The 22092-nt window shown below is 40.1% G+C and overlaps 1 protein-coding gene across 1 annotated transcript in view; it reads left to right on the top strand.

The window, feature by feature from the left end:
- MMRN1 (multimerin 1) overlaps window positions 1–15400 on the top strand; it is a 59440-nt gene extending 44040 nt beyond the window's left edge. The window contains 3 exon segments of the mRNA XM_070758011.1: window positions 2679–4640; window positions 10539–10685; window positions 12562–15400. Coding sequence (XP_070614112.1) covers window positions 2679–4640; window positions 10539–10685; window positions 12562–12983 — 2531 coding nt within the window. The 3' untranslated portion in view covers window positions 12984–15400.
- The last annotated feature ends 6692 nt before the right edge of the window (window positions 15401–22092 follow it).

Here is a 22092-nt window from a genome sequence, read left to right as displayed (position 1 = left end):
CCAGGCGAACCTGGGCAAACGCCCCCCTCGCCACAGCTGATCTAAGCCCCCAACTGCTTCTAATGGAACAGAGAGGAACGGGTGAAGAATCAAAAAGCTAAATCCTATTACCATAAAGACAGTTCAAACAGAGGAAAGATAGATAGATTCCTAGCGGCTCTCAGGATTAGGCAGTTGTGGGTTTTTTTTCCTCATTATCATTTCAAAGTGCAACTAAGAACTTCATTCTGGGCTATATTATTAAGGGGTTGGGGTTTTTTTCTTCTCTGGGTGTCTGTGAGGTGTCTGGAAGCCACTGTTTCCCAGTTCTAATCCTAAGCAAAAGAATTTCAAGGTCATTGTCCAAGCTTCCGTCCCCATCCATAAATCTCTCTATAAATTCAGCCGGCACTCAGTGGAGCCAGAAGTAGAAGAGTCAAGGATGAGTCTCAGCTGGATAAATTATTGTTATTGCCCTTACAAGACTCGGTCATAACAAAGAATATCCATTACGGGCACTGTACAACCATCCAGCCTCAGAATTTAAATTTCACATCCCTTGCGTTTGCTCTAATGTGGTAACAGACATCGCTCCTTGTTTGACAGCCTTAAAAGTAGAAGGCCACTTCATTTTGATAATGGCCCTGTCAGGTGTCTCTATGTTGGTTTCCATTCTTGCCAAGTTTAGCCCCCCCGTGTTGTCTTCATTTTTATTTAAAAATTCTCCTTTACCTTATTTTGATGGAGCCCAGCAGACTCATTCCAAATAAATAAATAAATCTTAACCTGCAAATTCCCCTTTGCAGTTTCAACAGCAGTTTGGATAACCATAAATGTTTAATGGTTCCAAATGTAAAATAATGCACTTGGGGAAAAGGAATCCTCAATCTGAGTATTGTATTGACAGTTCTGTGTTAGCAAAAACTTCAGAAGAGAAGGATTTAGGGGTCGTGATTTCTGACCGTCTCAAAATGGGTAAGCAGTGTGGTCGGGCGGTAGGGAAAGCAAGTAGGATGCTTGGCTGCATAGCTAGAGGTATAACAAGCAGGAAGAGGGAGATTATGATCCCGCTATATAGAATGCTTGTGAGACCCCATTTGGAATACTGTGTTCAGTTCTGGAGACCTCACCTACAAAAGGATATTGATAAAATTGAAGGGGTCCAAAGACGGGCTACAACAATGGTGGAAGGTCTTAAGGATAAAACGTATCAGGAAAGACGTCATGAACTCAATCTGTATAGTCTGGAGGACAGAAGGAAAAGGGGGGACATGATCGAAACATTTAAATATGTTAAAGGGTTAAATAAGGTTCAGGAGGGAAGTGTTTTTAATAGGAAAGTGAACACAAGAACAAGGGGACACAATCTGAAGTTAGTTGGGGGAAAGATCAAAAGCAACATGAGAAAATATTATTTTACTGAAAGAGTAGTAGGTCCTTGGAACAAACTTCCAGCAGACGTGGTTAGTAAATCCACAGTAACTGAATTGAAACATGCCTGGGATAAACATCCATCCATCCTAAGATAAAATACAGAAAATAGTATAAGGGCAGACGAGATGGACCATGGGGTCTTTTTCTGCTGTCAGTCTTCTATGTTTCTATGTTTCTAAATTAAAACCATGTCAGTTCTATTGATGGAAGATCCTCCTAACCCATCCCCCAAAAGTGAGGGATTGAACTATTTGGAGAGTTCCTTTAAACCTTTAGACTATTTGGCTGGAATCTGTGGTTACATTTTACCCTGTCACGGTGGCTTATAATTGGAGGCAGCCTATACTATGTCTGGTCTCCCAGGACAGCAAAACTGATTAAAAGGATATGAGTGACTAGGAAAAATGCTATTCAAACAAAACCCCTTTGAGACTCCGTGAAGACAATAATCCACCCAGGAACACGTTGTGTGCAAATGTTATTGCACAAAACATTGTTTCATTCCGGCCACCTACAGAGGCAAAACAATGGGGTTTAGGTGAAGGGGAAAAGAGAGAGAGAGAGAGAGAGATGAGAGAGAAAAAAGGGAAGAGAGAGAAAGAGAGAGAAATGATAGAGGGAGAGAATAAGACAGAGGAAAAAGAGAAACAAATTAAAGCGAGAGAGAGAAGGGGAGAGGGAGAGAAATGAGAGAGCTAGAGAGAGAATGAGAAAGAGGGGGAAAAAGAGAGGGAAACAAATAAAGAAAGGGGAGAAAAAGAAAGAAAAAAGAAAGAAAGAATGAATGAATGAATGAATAAAAGAAAGAAAGGAAAAAGAAAAACAGAAATGAGAGAGAGAGAAAAGGGGAGAAAGAAAGAGAAAGAGGGAGAGAATGAGAGAAAGGGAAAAGAGAGAAATAAATGAGAGAGAGAGAGAGAGAAGGGGAGGGGGAGAGAGACAGAGAAGGGGAAAAAAGGAAAGAGGGGGAGAGAATGAGAGAGGAAAAAGAGAGAAACTAATGAGAGAGAGAGACAGAAGGGGAGAAAAAGAAAGAAATGGAGAGAATGAAAGAGGAAAAAGAGAGAAACTAATGAGAGAGAGAGAAAGGGGAGAGAGAGACGGAAATAGGAAAATGATGGAGAGAATGAGAGAGGGAAAAACAGAGAGAGAGGGAGGGAGGGAGAGAGAGAGAGAAGAGACCTTGAGGTTTGCGTAAATATTGGACTTTTGTTCCCCTCCCCCTCATATTAAGGAGTACTTTCCTGTCTTTTGCTCCCCTGTAGGTTTCAAATCCAAAGTTGTGACCGAACTGATCAAAGAAATCGTAAAAGAGCAGTTGAAAGCCTTCCAGAGTGACATGCAAGAGACGGTGGCTCAGATTTTCAAAATCACCTCTGATCTCTCTGAAGACCTTGAGAACACCAAGGGCTTGGTCAAAGGCTTGAATAAATCCTGCCAAAGATTTGCCCTTGATATCGAAAACAGACCTACAAGGGTTGACATACTAGACATACGAACCCAGATCCTGCACATCGAAGACGACATAAGCTTTACATGTGAGAAGCCCATCAAAGAACTGCAAGAAAGGCAGAGATCTTTGGACGCTGACTTAGAGCACCAAAGCTCAAAGAGTGATGTCTACTATGCCTCTCTGAACAAAACTCTTACACAAATGAAAGAAGCACACGAACAACTGCTATCAGTGGAACGAAGCTCAGTCCAGAATGGACCCATAGCTGCTGAAACCATGAATGACAATCTGACAAATTTCGTGACACATTTACAGGAGAAAATGAAAACCCAGGATCTGATGGTTTTGCAGCTCTACGATGATCTCAGAGTCCAAGACAGCAAGATCAACAATCTTACCATCTCGTTGGAAATCCAGAGACATGACCTACAAGGTAGATGCGACAACGTATTGTCCGAATGCAAAAGTGACATTCGAATGCAAATAAGGGGTGTGGAAGGGGACATTCGTTCCTTAAATAAGACCGTGGAGGGTCTTATATTTCCCCTGGATGATAAGATGGAGAAAATGAATGAGCAGATTAATGACCTCTGCTATGACATGGAGATTCTCCAGCCCTTGATTGAACAAGGAGTTCCTTTCAGCCTCTCATCGGAGGATGAGTTGCGGCTCGAGACAGATACTATTGGCAGAAAACTGGAGAATTTAACCAGCCTTGTCACAGCGCTGAACTTGACCATTGAGGAACTCCAGAAAAATCAGAAGGAACTTAAAACCGATGCTCTGGATCATGATGAGATTTCTAGGAGGCATATTGACGAATGCTATGTTTTAATGGAGGATGGGTTGAACAAAACCATGACGGTTGTCAACAGTGCTATTGACTCCATTCAAGACAACTATGTGCTCATAGCAACCCTGAATACCTGGAAAAATGAGACCGAAGCTTGCTGTGATCGTGGGGAGAAGATGGACAACGTGTTGATGTTAATACCACAGTTTCAAAAGATGAATGAATCCCTTCAGATGCTAGTCAGCCAAAATGAGAAGCCAAGAAGGACTTGGCCCTCTGTCGACTCCTCGTTTGTTGAACAGAACGTCCATCACCTCAGCAGAGGTCACCTTAATCCAAACACTACATTATTAAATGCTCAAGAATACAACAGAGGCACTGGTCACCCGGGTGAGAAAATATTGCACTCCAGCAATGAGTACGACGATCATGAAGTGCGTCTTCAGGCCGTGGAGGGAAAAATCATCAAATTCTTGGCAAACAATTGCGTCTCGGTCAGAAACGTGAAAGCAGCTGCCACAGAAAACGAGAAAACCATCTCTCTTCAGCTTCAGACCTTCAATTCAAGGATCAGGGCTCTCGAAGCCAAAAGCATCCGCTTATCACTGAGTATCCCCCTCTTAAACAAGACAGCCAACCAAGCAAGGACCTTGTGTCAGGATGTCTCTGGAACCGTTAGAGAAATGAATGCCAGCCTCCCCAAGCTGATGCCAACCGTCCATTCGGGTGGCATATTGTTCCAGAAGGGTTTCCAAGAGCTCGCTGGCGCTATGATAGAGGCCAAAACAGAAACACTTCTAGCCAACTTAACCTTGTACGTAGACAAGTCCCTAGAAGGGGTAGTAGACACTCTAACCAAACGGTTAAAGGTGGCTGCTACTCCTCCGAAGAAGCCACTAGCAGGGAAAAAGGTACCTGTGAACACCATTACAAGTCAGGCTGGGAGAAGTCAGAGAAACACCGATTCTGCTTTAGAAACAGGTAACGTCATTTAATATTATCACACTTACTGATGTCTCCTGGAATATTGCTCAGTAGATGTGTTTCCTTTATTCGCAGTGTGTAAATAATAATAATAATAATAATAATAATAATAATAATAATAATAATAATAATAATAATTTATTGGATTTGTATGCCGCCCCTCTCCGCAGACTCGGGGCGGCTAACAACAATAATAAAAACAACATGTACAATCCAATAATAAAAACAACTAAAAACCCTTATTATAAAACCAAACATACACACAAACATACCATGCATAACTTGTAATGGCCTAGGGGGAAGGAATATGTCAACTCCCCCATGCCTGGCGGTATAAATGAGTCTTGAGTAGTTTACGAAAGACAGGGAGGGTGGGGGCAGTTCTAATCTCCGGGGGGAGTTGGTTCCAGAGGGCCGGGGCCGCCACAAAGAAGGCTCTTCCCCTGGGGCCCGCCAAACGACATTGTTTAGTTGACGGGACCCGGAGAAGGCCAACTCTGTGGGACCTTATCGGTCGCTGGGATTCGTGCGGTAGCAGGCGGTTCCGGAGATATTCTGGTCCAGTGCAATATGATTTAAGTGCTCTTTCCTTTTTCGTAAAAATCTGCTCATTTTTATGGGAAAATGAAATTCTGTTCATGAGCAAATTGTGTATTTATGTCCAAAACAAACGAACAAACATCAAGGCCATGGCGCCAAGTATGAATTTCAAGTGAACATCAAAATATTTAGCACAGACCTCTTTTATGTTGGGTTAAGTCATGATTTGTTTGTATATGTTTTACTGAACTTATTTATTCATTTATATTTATTTTATTTATTTATCAAACTAGGATAGTAGTAGTTTGTAGAAACCTATCATAAGTAAAAAGTAATGATAAAAGAGGACAATAGGATAGGGATGGTGTTCTGTCGGGCTCTCTGGTAGACTCCTCCCAAAAATTCACAGGTACAAATTTCAGACACACACATGTTTGAAAATTCAAAACAATGTTCTTTATAATGAAAAGTCACTTAAACTAAGCCCTCTTTTGGTATAGCAAAGAGCCCTCGTCTCCAAACAAACTGGATTGTTGGTGTGACATGGGCATATCTGGGAAAGCCCATGATTGCTCTCGCAGCTGCGTTCTGCACGATCTGAAGTTTCCGAACACTTTTCAAAGGTCGCCCCATGTAGAGAGCGTTACAGTAGTTGAGCCTCGAGGTGATGAGGACATGAGTGACTGTGAGCAGTGAGTCCTGGTCCAAAGAGGGCCGCAATTGGTGCACCAGGCGAACCTGTGCAACCCCCCCTCGCCACAGCTGAAAGATGTTTCTCTAATGTGAGCTGTGGATCAAGGAGGACACCCAAGTTGCGGACCCTCTCTGAGGGGATCAATAACTCCCCCCTCCCAGGGTGATGGACGGACAGATGGAATTGTCCTTGGGAGGCAAAACCCACAGCCACTCCGTCTTATCAGGGTTGAGTTTGAGTCTGTTGACACCCATCCAGACCCCAAACAGCCTCCAGGCACCGGCACATCACTTCCACTGCTTCACTGACTGGACAAGGGGTGGAGATGTAAAGCTGGGTATCATCTGCATATTGATGATACCTCACCCCATGCCCTTGTACCAATTGTACGAAGAGGCATGTGCGTATTCAGTGCCTGGAACAGAGCTATCTTGCAGCTCCGTGAACATTTCTTATCAGGGAAGAAAAAGAAATAATGATAAACAAGATCACGTTTTTGCTCTGATAGTTATAAACAGGTTGAGGGTGAAATTTGGAGTAAGGATAGTTGAGTAAAGATATTCATAGAATCAGCATATTGAATTAGCATTGGGTGGCTGCTAGCCATGGTGCTGAAAGTGATGCATAGATACAGCATCTTGGCTCAGTCCTAGTTCCGTCTTCATGATAATCTCTTATTCCAGTGATTTTCAACCTTTTTTGAGCCGCGGCACATTTTTTACATTTACGAAACGCTGGGGCACATTGAGCGGGGGGAGGGGGGGGCGGCTAAAAAAAGTTTGGACAAAAAAATTCTCTCTCTCTCTTCCTCCCCTTCGCTCTATTTCTTTCTCCCTCCCTCTTTCTCTCCCTTCCTTCCTCTTTCTTTCTCTCTCTCTCCATCCCTCTTTCTTTCTCTTCCTTCCTTCTCTCTTTTTTGCCCTCTTTCTCTCTCCCTCCCTACGTCCCTCTATGTCTTTCTCTCTCTCTCCTTCCCTCCCTCTCTCTCTCTTGGTTTCTTTCTCTCTCTTTCTCTCTCTCTTGGTTTCTTTCTCTCTTGTTCTCTCTCTCTCTCTCTCACTCTTTCTCTCTCTTGCTTTCTTTCTCTCTCTTGCTTTCTTTCTCTCTTGCTTTCTCTCTTTCTTGCTTTCTTTCTGTCTTTCTTTCTCTCTCTCTTGGTTTCTTTCTCTCTGAGCTTCGCGGCACACCTGACCATGTCTCGCAGCACACTAGTGTGCCACGGCATACTGCTTGAAAAACACTGTCTTATTCGATTTGGGTCGTTGCCTCATCGGGGCAGCGATGATCACAACAGATCAGAAGGCGTTGCTACCTTATTGTAAGATTACAAAAGCTGAGCTTTGGGGGGAAGCAACGGCCTTAAAATGGAGAAGGTCAATTACAGTGCTGTTGTTTTCCTAAAGTGGCAAACTTACTTCTGATCTGTCTGTCGGACTCTCTGATAGGAGCCTCCCAAAAATTCAAGGATACAAATTTCAGACACACACGCATTTGAAAATTCAAAACAATGTTCTTTATCACAAAAGTCAAAATAAACAAAGCACCCTTTTTGTATTGCAAGGAGCACTCTTCCCAAAACAACCGGGTAGTCTGTACAATTAACCTTAAGCAGTCATTAAGTACTTAGCCAGCAGCTGTGGAGAAACTTCACACCACTTCTTCTTCCAATGAAGGGAAACACACACACACGTTGCTCTGCTTTGGTTTCAAAGGCGTGAAGAAGCAACAAAGTCCAGCACACAAGATTCCTGACGAAACTGCAACAGATATTCTTCCACAATGGCCAAACCCACATGCTGCTATTTATAGCAGCAGCCCTAATTACTGGAGCCCCACCCAAACACAGGTGGCCTCCCTTATTTCCTGTAATATGTCCTTACTTGGTCTCTTCTACGCATAATCCTGCGCTTGCGTGGGTCCAAAATGTCATCATCTGAAGCTATAGAAGATAAGGGAGATTGACTGCCTGGGCTGTGTGCCAAGCCCTCCTCTGCCGAGTCACTCCCACCTTCTTCTTCGTCCGAGGAAACTAAACTCTGGACTGATTTTGTCGGCAATAACACAGGCCTGTGACATGTTGAAGTTTCCCCTGCATCCACCTCCCCATTCCCTGGGGCAGGAGCTGGGCCAGAGCCAACCACAACAACTTCCCATCATATGAGGTTCTCATACAATACATTTTCCTGCATCTAAACTTCTTTGCTTCTTTTTCTATACATGTTTTATACTACAAACCTTTGCATGCAGAAGAATTTATTCTTCGGCACATTCCTATATATGAAAAGCTTTGTGGCATCTTGTGAAATATTCAAAATGCCTTCAGGTGCTTGTTCTATTTCACTAGTATTAACATTGTTAATGTATACCTGCCTATCTGGTATTTCAGACATGAAAAGAGAGACATGTTTATGTAACAAACCTATGTAAGCCTCTTACCAGATATTGCTCCTTATATTGCCAAAGGCTATGTTGGTCTGCTATATTGGATGTCTTTGCAATACCTTGCCCTGCTTTAAAAGCCAAGTAAGCATTAGGTACTGGTGTAGTTATTACAACAATGTTTCTCAAGATTTAAATAGGTGGACTACCCCTCAGAATCCTCCAACCAGTATGCTGGCAGAATTCTGAGCATTGAAGGGAGAAGCCTCCATGGGTCCTCTCTAGGAATCTCCTGGGAGGAAACAGGGCTGGAAAAGGCAGGGAGAAGCCTCCATGGGGCCTCTCTAGGAATCTCCTGGGAGGAAACAGGGCCGGAAAAGGCAGAGAGAAGCCTCTGTGGGGCATCTCTAGGAATCTCCTGGGAGGAAACAGGGCCGGAAAAGGCGGGGAGAAGCCTCTGTGGGGCCTCTCTAGGAATCTTCTGGGAGGAAACAGGGCCTCCACTCTCCTTGTGGTTTCCCCAATCACACACAATATTTGCTTTTACATTGATTCCTATGGGATAAATTCCTTCTTCTTACAAACGTTTCTACTTAAGAACCTGGTCACGGAACAAATTAAGTTCGTAAGTAGAGGGACCACTGTACAGGCTTCCATTATGCTAATACTATCAGTTAATCTTCCAATTTTGTTTCAGTCCAAAATCCTCCGGAAATCAAAGCTCAGGTTCTCAGCTATAAAATGGGATCTGGATGATAAAGCATTAAAAGGTCTTGTGCTGATGAATGAAATGTTACTTGACAGTATATCGAGGTATTCAGGGTTGGGTTGAGTGCCTCCCTTTCACTTTAGATTGGCAAAAAATGATGACTGATTAGTCGTTTGAATCCCAATGTCATCTATGCCAGTAAAAATGTCTGATGAAATTCCCCGATGGCAAATAACATTAGAGAGAACAAACACACTGCTCCTGAAAACAGCATAATTTATATGCAAATAAATAATGGTGCTGCCTTTCTTCGGTTATCATTCTTAACTAGGAATGGCAAGGAAGAATTCTGTTCATTTCTCTAGTTTAAATGAACTGGCCTAATTTGCACTTAGCGGACAAATATTTTATAGTTTAGATTTTTTTTCCCCATCAGTCCCAGCAATCTAGTATTTTAGCTTTAAAATGTAATAGTTGTTATAGCGTTTCTAAAGATATAACAATTGGAAGATTGTTTTCTTTGCCTGTATCATGTTTGAGGGTGAAAAGGTTTGTCTCAAATCCAGGATATTCTTCTTCTCAAGTGACAAATGGATTTATGACAGGAAATTGTTTACTTTTAAAGTGGATTTGTAAATTTTGAGATGGATATCTATGTTCTAACTTCAAGTCTGTATTGGTTGCCGATCAGTTTCCGGTCACAATTCAAAGTGTTGGTTATGACCTATAAAGCCCTTCATGGCACCGGACCAGATTATCTCAGGGACCGCCTTCTGCCGCACGAATCCCAGCGACCTGTTAGGTCCCACAGAGTGGATCTTCTCCGGGTCCTGTCAACTAAGCAATGTCGCTTGGCGGGACCCAGGGGAAGAGCCTTCTCTGTGGCGGCCCTGGCCCTCTGGAACCAACTCCCCCCAGAGATTAGAATTGCCCCCACCCTCCTTGCCTTTCGTAAGCTACTTAAAACCCATCTCTGCCGTCAGGCATGGGGGAATTGAGATCCTGGTGGTGAGACCACATTTGGAATACTGCGTTCAGTTCTGGAGACCTCACCTACAAAAAGATATTGACAAAATTGAACGGGTCCAAAGACAGGCTGCAAGAATGGTGGAAGGTCTTAAGCATAAAACCTATCAGGAAAGACTTCATGAACTCCATCTGTATAATCTGGAGGACAGAAGGAAAAGGGGGGACATGATCGAAACATTTAAATATGTTAAAGGGTTAAATAAGGTTCAGGAGGGAAGTGTTTTTAATAGGAAAGTGAACACAAGAACAAGGAGACACAATCTGAAGTTAGTTGGGGGAAAGATCAGAAGCAACGTGAGAAAATATTATTTTACTGAAAGGGTAGTAGATTCTTGGAACAAACTTCCAGCAGACGTGGTTAGTAAATCCACAGTAACTGAATTTAAACATGCCTGGGATAAACATATATCCATCCTAAGATAAAATACAGGAAATAGTATAAAGGCAGACTAGATGGACCATGAGGTCTTTTTCTGCCGTCAGTCTTCTATGTTTCTATGTTTCTAACTGCGGCTGTTCATACTTTCTCATTTTTCCACTGCAGGGGATTATCGGAGCTGTAGTAGCTCCCCGTGTCAAAATGGAGGGACCTGCATCAACGAAAAAGGAGGCTTTGTCTGTGCTTGTCGCTATCCTTTCGGAGGAGCCAACTGTAGCGCCAAGATGACGGAGGAGAATGCTGCAGCCATAGGTGAGCGTATGTAAAACATATACACCTGTTTCCGAATAACAGGATGACAAAGGGACCTTGGAGGTCTTCCAGTCCAACCCTATAGATGGAAAACCACAAGTTCAGAGAAACAGACTTCCACAATGGAAGAAAAACACCACAATAAGCTCTTTGGGGTTTGTGTAGGAAAGATGGGGAAAAAAATCAAAAGTAGCTCACTCCAGTCTGGTAATAAAAGAACCAGGACAATTTTTATTATTATTTTAGTTTGCATTTAGATTTCATTAAAAACATTATCTACGCCTTCAATATTTAATTTCCCATTTAGTTGGGCTTCCAAAAATTTCAAAGTCCTGCATTTATCCTTCTCATCCTTTTCCTCCTCCTCCTCCTCCTCGTCCTCCTCTTCCTCATCCTCCTCTTCCTCGTCCTCCTCTTCCTCTTCCTCCTCTTCCTCTTCCTCTTCCTCCTCCTCCTCCTCCTCCATCATTGTCTTAAACATAGGTGGCATTTTTTGGGCTGCACAAGAAAAATAAACTCGCTACTTTTGAAAAGTGTGTCCTTAAACATTGGAGGAAAAGAAATTGTGATTTCAAAAACTTCACCCCTTAAAAAAGTAGCACTGGAAATACAACTTCTGAGTCTTAAGAGAAGGGCGGCATATAAGTCCAATGAATGAGTGAATGGATGGATGGATGGATGGATGAATTAATGAATTAATGAGTGAGTGAGTAAGTAAGTAAACAAACAAACAAACAATCAGACTCACACTTTTTCTGGTGTATTTTGACAGTGCGCCAAAAATTGCTTTCTGTACAATTTATTTATTATTTATTTATTTGACTTCTATGCCACCCAGTCCCGAAGGATTCAGGGCGGTTTATAATATTCCTAGATTATAAATGCTTCTACCTTAGAAGGAAATTTTAATGTTAACCTATACTGTATAATTGTTTCAACATCCAGTTAAAATAGATTTTTGCTTCTGAGACACAATTTAGAAGTCTATCACTGTGTATTTTTTCTGTATTTATCTTAAGAGACAGAAAATGTAACGACTGAAAACAATGTATTACAAATACTTTGAAGCTATCAAACTAAATATATATAAGGCTATTCAATGTATACACTAGTTTCACATATTAATAAAACACAAATCTGGTTTAACATTTTAAATTACTGACTCAAATGTTTTCCCCCTCTGATTCCTATGGGAAACATTCTTATGAACTTTTCTCCTTACGAACCTCGTCACAGAACAAATTAAGTTCGTAAGACGAGGTACCACTGTATGTTATATTATTATTGTTGTTCAAAAGCTCTACCCAGCTTTTTTAAAAAAGAAAAAAAGAATAAATAGAACAACATTAGTAACATTTAATAACATTAAAAAGAATAAAGAGAATAACATAGGGAAGGATGCATATTGTTCTCATATTTGTTTAAATTGTTTAGGGATTTACTACAAGCATGACAGAATTGGAAGTAATAACATATAGAATAAAAAGGGGAAGTCAAAATACTAACATTTATCAAGATAATGCCACTAAAAAACAAAACTTAAAATGCTCATTACTGTAAAAAAAAAGTTAAACACCTTAATTAGTGAAAAATACAGAAGTTAATTAAGCCTGCATTCAGCTCTTACTCAGAAAAGCTTGATGTTATGGACATTTGTTCAAAAAGTTAGCAAGAACTGGGCCTGATTTAATGGCATCTAACTAATGAAACATTAGTATTTGGTTAGAAAAAGGCATATACTTTATGAAACCGTACTTATTATTGATAATTGTATAATTTGCTGTCCAACTTACAGATGAAAAGGCTTCAGGTATCCAACTGAAACACATTGCATCACGCTCTGATCCTGTTATTTTATTGCTTGTTTCTTTTGCAGACTTCTCAAAGGGCTCTTACAGATACGCACCAATGATAGCCTTTTTCGCTTCGCACACCTACGGGATGAACACCCCTGGCCCTATTCGATTTAACAACCTGGATGTCAACTACGGAACCTCTTACGTCCCTGCAAATGGAAGATTCCGCGTGCCCTACCTGGGCGTCTATGTCTTTGAGTATAACATCGAGTCAAGCAGTCCCTCCATCTCAGGCTACCTTGTGGTTGATGGAACGGACAAACTCGCTTTCCGGTCCGAAAATGGAAACGGAGACAAATATGGCACTAGAGTAATTACTGGAGATGCTATATTGGAACTGAACTACGGACAAGAAGTTTGGCTCAGACTGGCCAAGGGCTCAATCCCAGCAAAATACCCCCCTGTCACTACATTCGGTGGCTATTTATTGTACCGTACATAAAAGCTGGCATCCCATATTTCTTCCCTCTTACTTCTCACTTCTTTCTATGCAATTAAAGGAAATCTCATTTAGAGTTCCCAGGTCTTTAATTTTTGCACAAAACAGATAGAACAGAATAGAATTTTATTGGCCAAGTGTGATTGGACACACAAGGAATTTGTCTTGGTGCAGATGCTCTCAGCGTACATAAAATAAAATATACATTTGTCAAGAATCACGTGGTACAACACTTAATGATTGTCATAGGGGTCAAATAAGCAATGAAGAAGCAATATTAATAAAAATCTTAGGATATAAGCAACCAGTTACAAATGATGGAAATTAGATAGGAAATACTTTCCCCATGCTTGGGTTTCAGCCCTGCCCCGCCCTGCCCCAAATAAAACAGACAACTTGGCTCATGACAAATGGATCCTTACTCAGTATTTTCCAATCTTGTCAACTTTCTGACTTGTACATTTCAGCTCTCTGAATTCTCATCTATGGCCCTGCTGGCTGTGGAATTCTGACGTTTGAAGTCCACAAATATAAACTGAAAGAGTAGTAGATGCTTGGAACAAACTTCTAGCAGACGTGGTTGGTAAATCCACAGTAACTGAATGTAAGCATGCCTGGGATAAACATAGATCCATCCTAAGATAAAATACAGGAAATAGTATAAGGGCAGACTAGATGGACCATGAGGTCTTTTTCTGCTGTCAATCTTGTATGTTTCTAATATGAAAATGGCAAGATTAGGGAAACAATGTTGTGCATGAATATTATAATCTTTGGAGAACATGTAAAGTTAATTATATGTTGATAGCTGTTGAAATTGTCATGATATCAGCCTTGGAGGACCGAAGGAAAAGGGGGGACATGATCGAAACATTTAAATATGTTAAAGGGTTAAATAAGGTTCAGGAGGGAAGTGTTTTTAATAGGAAAGTGAACCCAAGAACAAGGGGACACAATCATAGTTCCCTCTAAGCTGAGCAGTGAGCAATGGCTCACTTAAAAGTCATCATCAACTCAGAGTTTTTCAAACCTGCCCAGAAGCCAAGAGGGAAAGAGTGAGAGGGAAAGAGTGCCGCCCAGTCCCGAAGGGACTGCCGCTCAGACACTATACTTTTCCACCCACCCCCCAAAAAATTAGAGGGAACACTGGACACAATCTGAAGTTAGTTGGGGGAAAGATCAAAAGCAATGTGAGAAAATATTATTTCACTGAAAGAGTAGTAGATCCTTGGAACAAACTTCCAGCAGACGTGGTTTGGAAATCCACAGGAATTGAATATAAACATGCCTGGGATAAACATATATCCATTGTAAGATAAAATACAGGAAATAGTATAAGGGCAGACTAGATGGACCATGAGGTCTTTTTCTGCCGTCAGTCTTCTATGTTTCTATGTTTCTTGGTGGCACAGCGGTTAGAGTGCCGTACGGCTAGCTACTTCTGTTGCTCACCAGCTGCCACCAGTTTGGCAGATCGAATCTCAGTAGGCTCAAAGTTGACTCAGCCTTCCATCCTTATGAGGTCGGTAAAATGAGGAGCCAGATTGTTGGGAGCAACAGGCTTATTCTCTCTAAACCGCTTAGAGAGGGCTGTAAAGCATTGTGAAGCGGTATATAAGTCTAATTGCTAAGGGCAAATTGACTTCAGGCCTGCCCTGTCTACTTTGTTTTCTTTTTATTGGGAAAACTGAAGCTATTCAGTTGTACTATGAAAGTATTTTTGCTAAAGCCCTATGAAGTAGTACTATGAAAAACTGTCAGGATATTAGGACCAGGGCGGCAAAATTTGGGGGTCATTTTGGGTGGGTGGGTGGAGGGGTGTTGTTTTAAATTAATTTAACATGGCTTTAGAGCAATAGTAATATATCCATATCACTGAAACTGCAAGAAATGTGACTTGCCTTTTTTATATTTTGAGGTCTAGAAGGGTGAAAATGGCAAAATAGACATTAAGCATGTCAAAGATGAATGTTCCTGCTTTTGCTATTAATTTTTGTTTTTTTTTGTCCTGGTTTTGAAATGGGGGAGTGCTAGTGAAAAATTAGTGATTTATTTTCACATTTTAACTGCACGATCTTGGGAAATTCTAGAAGCTGCAGAATAGGAGTGATATTTCCCTACCCTTGAATTAGGAGGATTTCATTTGCTAAATTCACTATGTGGTTGAAACTATTTGCACAATTTTACGTTATTCTTCAAGCGTATATAATCCAAAGCTTAAGTCTCATAGTAAAATTAAATGTTAATGTTCTTATTTACCCGTGCTCTGTTTCGCAAAATTAAAGTATAAATATCCTGTAAAAACTATCAATTTAAATACTGAATTTCCAAGATGTGTAATTGGTTTTTGAGTTTTTGATAAATTGTGTGTCGTGCATGTAAGACATTAATAAATAAATTGACGCATAGGTGAACTTTAAGGATCTTGGATGAAGGCAATTTCACTTGTTATTTGTTCTCAGTGGGCACCGCAGTAGCCATGAATTTAAGCTGGCCTGGCCCCATGTCAAAAGATAGCCTATGCCTGTGGTTAAATCAGAATAATTATTGATAACCCTCACTCTGTCAAAGACCTTGGAGTACTCATATCCAATGACCTAAGTCCTAGAGCCCACTGCAACAACATTGTTAACCTAATCCTTCGCAGCTTCTTCTCTGGTAATTTTGAACTGCTAACAAGCCATTCTAAGATTCTTGGATTTCAACTTCCAGAATTCGCAGCTGGCTGGAGAATTCTGGGAGTTGAAGTCCATGCATCTTACAATAGCTAAGGTTGAAAAACACAGCTGTAATACACCACTTACGGTATTTCAAAAGAAGTCTATGGTTTTCTTGTCATCAACGTGGCTCATCACCCATAAAGCACAGCTTTGCTGAAAATCCAATTAAAATTCCATCTATTTAAACTGTATTTACTCAATTAGTCAATTAACCATATCAATTAAGGGATTTTCTGCCTCTACTGTTGACCGATAAGGAATCTGCGATGCCTTAAATGTCAAACAAAATGAGTTGTAGGAGCAGCTTTGTACTGTCAACATGCTGTTTTGCCCCCCCGGTGGAATCTGCTGATGAAGGTTCCTCTGACCAAGAAGACACGAGTGACAGGGAGGAGGAGAGTGGGGCAGACAGCTCAGAAGGAGATCAATTATCTAGCTCCTCCTTGGATTCAGAACAAGAGTTAATGATACAGCCATGCATGCGGAGAGCGATGCATAGGCAGCAACAACTGAGAGATTATTATCAAAGAAAATGAGGCCACCTGTGGTTGGGTGGGGCTGTGGTCATTAGTGAGGCTGCTATAAAGAGCAGCCTGTGGGTTTGGCCATTGTGGAGGATTATCTGATCGTTGTGTTTCGTGACTGCTTTGCTGGCTTTGACCTTTTGGGTGCTGATTTTCCCCCGCTTTGAAACTAAACCAGAGCAAAGTGTGTTTCACTTTGTGAAAGAAGAAGGACTGTGAATTGCCTCACAGCTGCAAGCTAAGTATCTCAGAACTGATAAGGGACTTGTTACCAGTTTGTTTGGAGACCAGTGCTCTTTGCTATACAAAAAGAGGGCTTGGTTTAAGTGAATTTTCATTATAAAGAACATTGTTTTGAATTTTCAAACGTGTGTGTGTCTGAAATTTGTACCTGTGAATTTTTGGGAGGAGTCTACTAGAGAGCCCGACAGAACATACTGCATATATTTTCTTGTATATAAAGAAGTTTCTTATTTAAATGAATCCTGCTGCACCAGTCTGCCTGTGTGTGCTTTCTAGATTTAATTTTCTGCAACAAACTCTGACAATTTTCAGTGACATGTTGCAGTTCAGGTATGTTTGTCAACCAACTGAATGTGGTTTAGTTGCCAAGAAAATTTTCCAGTGTCCTCCTCGAATGCTTTCCAGGCAATTTTCTCTGGTCCCGTTAACAGATCTTTGAACCGCTTGTCACTGATGAAATATTTGATCTGCAGACCAACAAAAATGCCTTCTTTAATCTTGGCATCAGTTACATTGGAAACGTCTGTGTCAAATAACAAAGCCTTCAGCTATCTTGTTCATCACCTTTACAACAGTTTTCATCAGTCCTGGTTTTATGTGTAGCAGACACAAATTTACCTTTGTCAACAAGTGATGGATGGGCCACGTTCTTCTGTCTTGAACCAAATTCTTTCAGATTGATCTTTTTTTAGAAAAAAAAAAGTGGTGCAATTCTCTTGCATGGTTGTCCTGTTCACAATGTAACAATAATGCTTAGTATTTTGTTTATTTTATTTTTATTTTGTTTATTCTGTTAAGTACCTATACATAGATATAACATGGTTGATATACATAAGGAGAAGGGCCTTCTCTGTGGGGGGCCCAGCCCTCTGGAATCAACTCCCCCCGGAGATTGGCACCGCCCCAACTCTCCTTGCCTTCCGTAAGAGTCTTAAGACTCATTTATTCTGCCAGGCTTGGGGCTATTAGATCCTTGACTCCCTGGCCAATGAATGTGTTGAGAGAAAGTGGATTGAATGAAATGACTTTTTAAAATGGTTTTTTAAAAATTTAAATTAATTAATTGGATTAAGATGTTTCATATTGTTTTATTAGATGTTGTAAGCCGCCCCGAATCCTTGGAGAGGGGTGGCATAAAAGTCCAATGAATAAATAAATAATAAAACAAATCTATTTACAATCCTATTTGCCAATGACTCTAAAGTGTACAATAGGGTTGATATTCCTGAAGGCATATGTAATATGGTAAATGATTTAGCTTTACTAGATAAATGGTCAAAGCAATGGAAACTGCAGTTTAATGTTTCCAAATGTAAAATAATGCACTTGGGCAAAAGGAATCCTCAATCTGAGTATTGTATTGACAGTTCTGTGCTAGCAAAAACTTCAGAAGAAAAGGATTTAGGGGTAGTGATTTCTGACAGTCTCAAAATGGGTGAGCAGTGTGGTCGGGCGGTAGGAAAAGCAAGTAGGATGTTTGGCTGCATAGCTAGAGGTATAACAAGCAGGAAGAGGGAGATTGTGATCCTGCTGTATAGAGTGCTGGTGAGACCACATTTGGAGTACTGTGTTCAGTTCTGGAGACCTCACCTACAAAAAGATATTGACAAAATTGAACGGGTCCAAAGACGGGCTACAAGAATGGTGGAAGGTCTTAAGCATAAAACGTATCAGGAAAGACTTCATGAACTCCATCTGTATAGTCTGGAGGACAGAAGGAAAAGGGGGGACATGATCGAAACATTTAAATATGTTAAAGGGTTAAATAAGGTCCAGGAGGGAAGTGTTTTTAATAGGAAAGTGAACACAAGAACAAGGGGACACAATCTGAGGTTAGTTGGGGGAAAGATCAGAAGCCACGTGGGAAAATATTATTTGACTGAAAGAGTAGTAGATCCTTGGAACAAACTTCCAGCAGACGTGGTTGGTAAATCCACAGGAACTGAATTTAAACATGCGTGGGATAAACATATATCCATTGTAAGATAAAATACAGGAAATAGTATAAGGGCAGACTAGATGGACCATGAGGTCTTTTTCTGCCGTCAGTCTTCTATGTTTCTATTTTCACATCCCTCTTCATTCTGTTTGTGTTAAGAGCATCCTGTGAATGTTTCTTAGGTTACCACACTTGCTACCCCAGACCAGTTGTGTCACTCCACTCCGTTCCCCAGCGGCACACAAGTCAACGCACACCGTTTGAATTTCTCTCAGTCGAGGAAGTAGGCTATCGGCTCCTTAATCTAAGGAAGCATTTGTCTTTGAACGTAACTGCAAATCGATCAAATCAGCACGGCTGACCATTATGCAGAAGAGAGTGGAATCAATCATTGCCCCTCCCCTTGGATCTCTCTCCTCTCTTCACGCCGTCTTTAAGGATAGGTTCAAAGAGCATCTCGGGCTCCACTTTCATGCTATGCTTTTCTTGCTAATCCAGGAATGAGCGTTTAGCTCAAGCCAAGCTTTCAACCCTGGGCCTAGAAAGCTTAGAACTAAGACGCCTTAAACATGATCTAAGTATTGCCCACAAGGTCATATGCTGCAATGTCCTCCCTGTCAGCGACTACTTCAGCTTCAACCACAACAACACAAGAGCACACAACAGATTTAAACTTAACATTATCTGCTCCATACTTGACTGTAAAATATACAACTTTAGTAATCGGGTTGTCGAAGCATGGAACTCATTACCAGACTCCATAGTGTCATCCCCAAACCCCCAACACTTTACCCTTAGATTATCTACGGTTGACCTCTCCAGATTCCTAAGAGGTCAGTAAGGGGCGAGTACAAGTGCACTAGAGTGCCTTCCGTCCCCTGTCCTATTGTCTCTCCTATATCTCCTATACCTTCCTTCTATCCCTATATCTCTTCTTCTATTCTTTCATTGATATGTTCTATTCCGATACCTTCTTTTCTATTCTTTCTTAGATATATTTTACTATGAGTATCTCCTTTATAACCTTCATTATGTATTTTACTATGTGTATACCCACTAAAACCCTCATTGTGTATTGGACAAAATCAATCAATCAATAAATAAATTTATTCTATTCTTTCATTGATATAATTTATTCCCATTTCTTCTCTTCTCTTCTTTCTTAGATAGATAGATAGATAGATAGATAGATAGATAGATAGGTAGGTAGATAGATAGATAGATAGATAGATAGATAGATAGATAGATAGATAGATAGATTTTTCTATGAGTATATCCTCTATAACCTTCCTTATATATTTGCTATATATAACCCTCATTGTGTAATGGACTAACTAAAATAATAAAATAAAATAAAATAAATAAAATAAAATAAATAAAATAAATAAAGTAAATAAAGTAAAGTAAAATAAAATAAAATAAAATAAATAAAATAAAATAATAAAATAAAATAAAATAAAATAAAATAAAATAAAATAAATAAAATAAATAAAATAAATAAAGTAAAGTAAAATAAAATAAAATAAAATAAATAAAATAAAATAAAATAAAATAAAATAAAATAAAATAAAATAAAATAAAATAAAATAAAATAAAGCTCAAAAAGGTATCCAAATCCTGTGCCTTGCATATGGCCAGACAAGCAACCACTGCCTTGACGTATTTGGATAATCCAATTACCATGGCAACGTTTTTATCTGCTTTTGGTTTTGACAAGCCCATCCAATTTATTGTGGCACTCGGAGCTATTATTTCCTCACTTGTGCCCAGCAAGCCGCCCTTGAGCGCATTTGCCAGCACTTCAACTTTTAGCATGCTATGTTGCAACCTGCCCCTTTTGCAGCAAGGTTCTTTTACTAGCTGAGTAGTGAGAACTCCAGGTCACGTTTATATATCTGGGGCGGTTGTCACCATCCATCCATCCAGCCATATCATCATCATCCTCATCCTCATCCCAAATTTTTCAAGAGGTTTATTATTGCAGACATAGAAACATAGAAGATTGACAGCAGAAAAAGACCTCCTGGTCCATCTAGCCTGCCCTTATACTATTTCCTGTATTTTATCTTAGGGTGGATATATATGTATATCTATATATATATATAAACCTTAGAACCATGATGCCTCAAACACGATCTAAGTATTGCCCACAAGATTATATGCTGCAACTCCCTGCCTGTCAATGATTACTTCAGCTTCAACCGCAACAACACACAAGCACGCAACAGATTCAAGCTTAATATTAACCTCGCCAAACTTGACTGTAAAAAATATGACTTTAGCAATCGAGTTGTCGAAGCATGGAATTCACTACCGGACTCTGTAGTATCATCCCCTAACCCCCAACACTTTACCCTAAGACTATCTATGGTTGACCTCACCAGGTTCCTAAGAGGTCAGTAAGGGGTGTACATAAGTGCACCAGAGTGCCTACCGTCCCCTGTCCTATAGTCTCTCCTATATCTTCTCTTCTATCTCTTCTATCTCTTTTATCTCTTATATTTTCTGCTATTCTCTCTAGTTATATTTTACTCCTTTATTTCTCTTCTATACTCTCTTTGATACATTCTACCCGTATATATCCTCTATTATTATTGTGTATTATTGTGTATTGGACAAAACAAACAAACAAACAAACATGTTTAGCCCAGGCATGTTTAAATTCAGTTACTGTGGATTTACCAACCACGTCTGCTGGAAGTTTGTTCCAAGCATCTACTACTCTTTCAGTAAAGTAATATTTTCTCACGTTGCTTCTGATCTTTCCCCCAACTAACCTCAGATTGTGCCCCCTTGTTCTTGTGTTCACTTTCCTATTAAAAACACTTCCCTCCTGGACCTTATTTAACCCTTTAACATATTTAAATGTTTCAATCATGTCCCCCCTTTTCCTTCTGGCCTCCAGACTATAATGAATGTTTCTCTATATAAATGCCCTTTTTTTTCTTTAAAAAAATAATAATGCAAATTGTGATCAGAAAGTATCCAAATGAAAAGCTGGCCATAAATGTTATTCCCCTTTGATCAAATTCTTCTTCATCAGACTGAATTAAAATGTTTGGCCTATCGCGGTATGGAAATATATAGTAATAGGTTGCACAGTTTAAGGTAGAAAGTTGGTAAAGATAATTAACTCCAGGCATCCATAATTATCTGCAATTAAGTGTTAATAGGACCCTGGGGGTAGACTTTGTATTTCAAACATGTCCAAATATGAGATGCCGCCTTTTAAGAAATACACCTCATGTCAATCTTGCTGACATTTTAGCCCTGGTCTTAGATAAAGCTATTTTATCGAACCTTTAAGAATTAATAGAACATATTGCTGTTCACGGAGTGAGGAATTTTTTTACTCTGTTCCTAAAATTCTAGGCTTTTATTGATGTTTTACTGATACATTATATTGCTTCTTTGCTGAACAGCGCTATTATTTGTCCTTCTAAAATTAACGGTAGGAATCAAACCAATTCAAATGCAAAAAATTAACTCATTTTCTCCCTTTTTATCACCTGGCAAATCAGGCACTTGAATTCGTTGTTTAAACCTTAAACCTTCCACTGAAATTTGGTCTAAGAGCCACTATATTTGTGTACAAATCATACATAAATTATATAAGCCTGGGGGAAGTGTCTCAATTCCCCCACGCCTGGCGATACAGGTGGGTCTTAAGCAATTTACGAAAGACA

The sequence above is a fragment of the Erythrolamprus reginae genome, chromosome 7 (assembly GCF_031021105.1).
Source record: "Erythrolamprus reginae isolate rEryReg1 chromosome 7, rEryReg1.hap1, whole genome shotgun sequence".
Classification (NCBI taxonomy): Eukaryota; Metazoa; Chordata; class Lepidosauria; order Squamata; family Dipsadidae; genus Erythrolamprus; species Erythrolamprus reginae.
This window is presented reverse-complemented; position numbering and strand designations above follow the sequence as displayed.